Source organism: Dipteris shenzhenensis, chromosome 26 (assembly GCF_047967505.1).
Source record: "Dipteris shenzhenensis isolate YYH24624 ecotype China chromosome 26, Dip_SZ_1.0, whole genome shotgun sequence".
NCBI classification, from domain to species: Eukaryota; Viridiplantae; Streptophyta; class Polypodiopsida; order Gleicheniales; family Dipteridaceae; genus Dipteris; species Dipteris shenzhenensis.
Window position 1 is genome coordinate 12,819,958 of NC_141621.1, and position 6,432 is coordinate 12,826,389.

At 44.5% G+C, this 6,432-nt stretch overlaps 1 protein-coding gene across 2 annotated transcripts; it reads left to right on the top strand.

Moving 5' to 3' along the window:
- Window positions 1-1,778: 1,778 nt before the first annotated feature.
- Window positions 1,779-5,949, top strand: LOC147884690 (putative pentatricopeptide repeat-containing protein At3g15130). Of its 2 annotated transcripts, none has more exons than XM_087397716.1 (3): window positions 1,779-1,926; window positions 2,006-2,112; window positions 2,206-5,949. In XM_087397716.1, the coding sequence occupies exons 1-3, from the start codon at window positions 1,800-1,802 to the stop codon at window positions 5,506-5,508; spliced, it is 3,537 nt and encodes a 1,178-aa protein (XP_087253842.1). In that variant the 5' UTR covers window positions 1,779-1,799; the 3' UTR covers window positions 5,509-5,949. The 2 variants fall into 2 exon arrangements, with proteins under 2 accessions (XP_087253842.1, XP_087253843.1); XM_087397717.1 differs by having other exon boundaries at window positions 2,069-2,112.
- Window positions 5,950-6,432: the final 483 nt, after the last annotated feature.

The window sequence follows — 6,432 nt, forward strand, 5'->3', positions numbered from 1 at the left end:
AGGATGTTAGTGCTATTATGGAGTGTTGGATACTTTTTGCATACCCTCATTAACCATCAATAGCCTTATCGAGATGTTCTTACATGTCAACTTTACCTCATGGCAAGGTTTTCAGGCTTTTGGGAATCCCCATGGGGTTTGGGATCACTTTGAAATATGGATGGGATTGGATTCTTGATAGGTTTTACTCGAAAGTGGAGAAGTGGAAGGGTTTTCAAGCTAACTTGGCTAGCAAAATGATGGTCTTTGACCAGTGTTTATATCCCATCACCATTTTCTATTTGTCCTGTTGGCACCCTAGCAGTAACGGATTGACTCAGCTGATCTCAAAGGGAAACAATCCTTCCTTTGGGGAGGTAGCTGTGCCAGAATACCCAAGGTCGAGTGGTACTTTTGCACCAGGACTAAGTGATAAGGGGGACTAGGGGTTGTTGACATTCAGCTTTCTTTTGCTAAGCTTGTTGCCTCATGGATCATTAAAGCACTTATTATGCTTGATTAGGATTGGGCCCAGCTCTTCTCTAGGAATTTTTTCCAGATTCGTTCCTTGAGGAGGAAAAAGTGGAAGAACTTCCCCTCTCTATCAACTTTCTTCAACGAACCTTGTTTCGCTAAAGGAAGCCAGCTCTAGAGATCTTTGTGGTCTGCATTTGAAACAATCAAAGGCCAAATCAAGTTCTCTGGCAAGGGGTCCTTAATGGCTCTTGATTCCATTTGCATCTCCTCTGTGCACAAATTTCCCCCCTTTAAGGATCAGGACTTTACCACAGTGTATGGTCTCTTCAAAAAAGGCGTATGGCCAACTGTGGTAAAGGGAACAAAGAAGATGGAAAACATGACTTGAGATTAGAAGGGAATTTGATATCTCCAACTAGCATACACCTTTAATTAGGTAGCATCTATCTTCATGGGAAGATAATATGCAATGGAAAGGAGGTATAATACTGGTACATGACCATGAATGTAGTTGGGTTGCACTCTTCCCCTTTGCTTCCTATCTTGACCCCTTTTTAAGACATAGAGGAGGTGTATAGGACTTTAAATACTAGATTGAATCTTCATGATAGTCAAACGTGCTTGAAGGGAAAGTTTCTTAAGATTTGGAACAAGGAAATCCTAGTTCCACACCCTTGCTACTCATGGCCTCTCCTGATCTTCCCTTACTTTGGGGTCTCTACAATTGCCCACACCCCAATTTGCCATCCTGGGACAAGCATGTGTCAAGCATGCACTGGCTCGAGCCAACCTCACCATGGTTGGCCAATCTAGGAGAAAGAGACTCCTCCTATTTTCATGAGTTGGATCAAGGAAGGCTATACACAACCTGGAGTAGCTTTCCTTCATGAGGTAAGGTTTTTAAATGTATCAATTGGGTTCCCCCTAAGTTTATTGCTTCTTTCACCTCTCTCTTCCTCCATGTTCATCCTTCTTCTTGCCCCACCTTCACTTACTTTTTTCTCTCTCGATTTACTCATGTGATCTTTCCCTTGTATGTGTTATTTGAAGATTTTATCTTATTGTCAAATTTTGTTACTTTGCATTATTTAAATAGATGGACTTAGTGGTTGTGCCACCTTGTTTTTCCCAGTCACACACACATGGCCATCTACGAGGGACATAACCGCCCATAGCCGACGTTATCAGGTAGTAGGGGGGAAGCTTGTGAAGGAATCGAATGCGGTCAGGTGAGGGAACACCCATACCGCATGGGGAAGAGTGCAAAATATAGGTTTGAAGTGGAAGGGAATGAAACAAGGGGCACACACGTGCCTAGTCTTTGAGTAGGGAAAAACATTTCAATGGCGTTGCCTAAGCCCAGCTCTCTTGTCATACCAACAACTCGTGAAGGTTTGTCGTTTGACGGCAACCCACGAGCCGATTGTTCATCCAGGCATCCTCAAAACCCTTCCAAAAGCTACATCCCAGGTACTCTACCCCAATTTGCTGATTGAAGTAGTTTTTGCCGCTGTCTCAACTGCTTTCAGCCCCTCAGCTATGCCTTTAGGTACGCCTTCATTCACGGATCAACTCCTTGCCGGGCCGTCCTCCATGGATAACGTACGTACAGAATTGAAGGATCCTGCCCAATGGTGGGATAACAGACGCAAGAAAGTAAGTGGCATACTGTAGGGATTTTCAAAATCATTCGATCGCATCAGTCGAAGAGTTTGTTGCCTCATGTTTTGGGATGCTTGAGCCTTTCAGGAAGATCTCGATTCTCCACATGTTTGGCATAAAACTCCACACGAGGTTATTTGGACAAACGCTCCGGGATGGGTTAAAGAGGCACTAGAAAAGGAGGTCCCCAGGAGTAACCGTCTGGACAAGTTTCAAAACGGTAGTCCTTCCTTTGGTACGGGCAGAGCAGGAAATGCACTCCGCAAGAGGTTACCCCAGCGGGTCGAGGTTGAGGAGAATCATGCTCACACTTTGGAAAATTTAAGTGAGCTTCCAGTATTCCAGATAAACAATTTGATGAATATGTACGTGAGGCGTGGGAGCATGGTGGATGCCCGCCATGTGTTTGACAACATGCCAAAGCGCGATTCAGTATCATGGAACACGATGATCCTAGGGTATGCCAAGCAGGAAGAGGGTGCGCTGGCTTTGGAGTTGTATGCCCAGATGCCCCAGGAAGGGGTCCAACCAAGTGCTCGAACGTTTGTTGGCACACTGAAAGCTTGCAGTAGCTTGGCCGTACTGGAAGAGGGGAAGCAAGTTGATGGGAACATTGTGAAAAATGTCTGCCTGGAAAAAGGCAGAGCCATCCACTTTCAAGCTGTAAAGAGTGGCTTTGACTCAGATGTATTCGTTGGAACCACCTTGGTGGATGTGTACGTGAAATGTGGAAGCATGGAAGATGCATGGCGTGTCTTTCGCAAACAGCCTAATCGTGATGTGATTTTATGGAATGCCATGATCCTGGGATATGCTGAGCAGGACGGTACTACACTGGCTTTAGATTTGTATTCATGGATGCAAGAGGAAGGGGTCATGCCAGATCATCGAACCTTTCTTGGCATATTGAAAGTTTGCAGTAGCCTGGCAGCACTAGAAGAGAGCAAGCAAGGTTATGGGAAATGTGCATACCTGGCGCAAGCTAGAGCCATCCACTCCCAAGTGATAAGGAGTGGTTTTGAATCAGATGCATTTATAGGAACCACCTTGGTAGATGTGTATGCAAAATGTGGGAGCATGGAGGATGCAGGTCGTGTCTTTGATGAATTACCCCATGATAATGTGGTTTCTTGGAATGCCATGATTCTGGGGTACAGCAAGCAGGAAGAAGGTGCGCGTGCCTTGGATTTGTATGCACGGATGCAACATGAAGGTGTTTCACCAGATCATCGAACCTTTGTTGGTGCATTGAAGGCATGGGGCAGCCTTGCAGCTGAAGAAGGCAAGCAACTTGATTGTTTATGGAAATTAAGATGCCTAGAACAAGGTAGAGAAGTTCACTCCCAAGCAGTGAACAATGGCTTTGAGTCGAATGTATTTGTAGGAACCACCTTGGTGGATATGTATGTGAAATGTGGGAGCATGGAGGATGCACGGCGAGTCTTTGATGAAATGCCTTATCGTAACGTGGTCTCCTGGAACGCCATGATCCTGGGATACAGTAAAGAGGAAGAAGGTCTCCTGGCATTGGATTTGTATACTTGTATGCAACAGGAAGGTGTCACACCAGATCATAGAGCGTTTATTGGCGCATTAAAGGCTTGCAGCAGCCTTGCAGCACTAGAAGAAGGGAAGCATGCAGAGAGGAGGTTTGACAAATTGGGATGCCTAGAAACAGGTAGAGCTATCCACTCCCAACTATCAAAGAAGGGCTTTGAGTTGGATGCATTTGTGGGTAACACTTTGGTGGATATGTACACAAGATGTGGAAGCATGAAGGATGCACGTCATGTCTTTGATGAATTGCCTCATCGTAATGTAGTCTCTTGGAATGCAATGATCCTGGGGTATAGCAAGGAGGAAGAGGGTGCAATTGCTTTGAATTTGTATATTAAAATGCAACAGGAAGGGGTCACACCGGATTGTCGAACAGCAGTTGGCATGTTGAAGGCTTGCAGTAGCCTTGCAACCCTGGAAGAGGGGAAGCAAGTTGAGGGTAAATTTATCAAATTGGGATGCCTGGAGAAAGGTAGAGTAATCCACTCTCAAGTCATAAAATTAGGCTGTGAGTCGGATGTATTTGTGGGAACTACCTTAGTAGATATGTATGCCAAATGTGGGGGCATGAAGGATGCATCGTGTGTTTTTAATGAGTTGCCATATCGTGATGTGGTTACTTGGACTAGTATGATCTTGGGGTACGCTGAGCAGGATGAAAGTGAGGAGGCTGTTGGACTTTATGCACAAATGCAGGATCAGGGTCTTTCACTAGATAGGGTGGCCTTTGTGGCCCTTCTCAAGGCCTGTGGCAACACAGCAAACTTGGAAACTGGAAAGAAACTCCATTCTCGAATCAGTAGGGTTGGACTTGAAACTCTCACAACGGTGGCAAACAGTCTTGTAGACATGTACGCTAAATGTGGGAGCATGGCTGATGCCCGTCAGGTGTTTGATGCCTTACCCTCAAGGGATGTTGTAACCTGGAGCTCTTTGATTACAGGATATGCCCGCCAGGGGGAGAGTGAATATGCATTTGAATTGTTTGATAGAATGAGGCAGGAAGGCATACATCCAGACGGGGTTGCATTTCTATGCCTTCTGACTGTATGCAGTCATGTTGGTCTAGTGGACAGGGGCCTGAAGTACCTCGAGGCTATGACCAACAAGTATGGCATTATTCCAACTATTGAGCACTATGCTTGCATGGTTGATCTTCTTAGCCGTGCAGGCCAAGTGGATGAGGCAGTGGCGATGGTAGAGAAGATGCCTTGCCAACCTAATGCTGTTATCTGGTTGACTGTGCTGGGTGCTTGTCAAAAGTGGAAAAATGTCAAGGCTGGGAGGCATGCCTTTGAAAATGCGGTGAGGCTAGATGGAAAGCTTTCTGCATCATATACCTTGATGTCAAACATATACGTGGAGGCACACATGATGGAGGAACATGATAAGATTGAGGCCATGAGAAAGAATGCTCAAGCATGGAAGAAGCCAGGACAGAGCTGGTGGACTGACCTTGATGGGAAGATGCATACCTTTTTGGCAGGGGAGAGGAGACATCCCCAAATCAAAGACATATATGCAAAGCTGAAAGAGATTTCTTTCAAAAGTGAGGGAGGATACGTGTCCGACTTGGACTCACAGGACATGTGTGACGATGATTATGAAGATGCACTCTGTGGGCACACTGAGAAGCTTGCAGTCGCTTGTGCTGTAATAAATACACCAGAGGGGACACCCATACGTGTCATCAAAGATATGCAGGTTTGTGACAATTGTCACAACGTTCTTGCTCTTGTATCGAAGATAGAACGAAGAAATATTATTTGCAGAGATGCAAGTCGCTTTCATAATTTCAAAGATGGAAAGTGTTCCTGTCGGGACAAGTGCTGATAAATGGTCCATCAATATTAGTATCCATCTCCGGTTTCTGGTGGCTGAGTCCTTCTGAGTCCAATTTGCTGAGGAGTGTCCACTGGGACAAGGTGGTAAATGGTCCATTGATATTAATATCCATCTTTAAGGTGTCTGGTTGCCGAGTCCTAGCTGAGTTGAATTTGCTGAGGAATGTCCACTGGGACTAGGTGGGGCCTAACCGTGATGGTTCTCTGACCAGCGTGCAGCAGATCCATTGAAGTATTCAGAACAGTTAGCGGGCTATTTCTGAAGGGGGAGGTTCTCAATCAACCTCAGACTATATATGGGGGTTCACAGCAGCTAGTTTCAGAAACACCACCTTGCATGTATAATTGCAAGGTTCAAACCAATTTACATTCTCTAATTAGACACTTTCCCTGGTGTCCAACTATTTTTATTCTCATCACACAAACAATCATCCACAAGAATTTACTATTTTCATACTCTCCTTGAAATTTTGCCTGCGAGGAAATGTAAACGCACGATTTTGCAGAATTCAAAACCATGTCTTGATGTGGGTTTTGACATTTTGCGAGTTTATTTTCTGTGAGTTTTGGGAGTTTTTCAATAAAATACAACCACAAACAACATAGGTAGTGGCTAGCTATGTTTAACATGCAATCCCAAAATAAATATATACTTCCAATGCAATCATCTCACCAAATTGCAAAAAACCCATTTCAACTGAGTAGCTAAGAGCAGAATGTTTCTCCCAAGTAATCCAATCATTGGCATCCTGATGACCATAACACAGTAATGTATCTCGAAATATAATGCCATAAGATCACCTAAAATTTGTACAAGAGAAAACAAAAGCCCAAATTTAGGCACCCTAATCCATGTAGGTGATGACTTGCTAGTGTAAATTTGATTAATGAAATCCCATAAACGATTGCAAAA

Excerpts from the sequence above, each read along its gene's own strand:
- LOC147884690 (XM_087397716.1), top strand. The coding sequence starts at position 1,800 with ATGGCGTTGCCTAAGCCCAGCTCTCTTGTCATACCAACAACTCGTGAA. Across the intron at positions 1,927-2,005 it reads TTCCAAAAGCTACATCCCAG|GTACGCCTTCATTCACGGAT; the intron begins GTACTCTACCCC and ends CTATGCCTTTAG. Across the intron at positions 2,113-2,205 it reads GGGATAACAGACGCAAGAAA|GAAGATCTCGATTCTCCACA; the intron begins GTAAGTGGCATA and ends TGAGCCTTTCAG.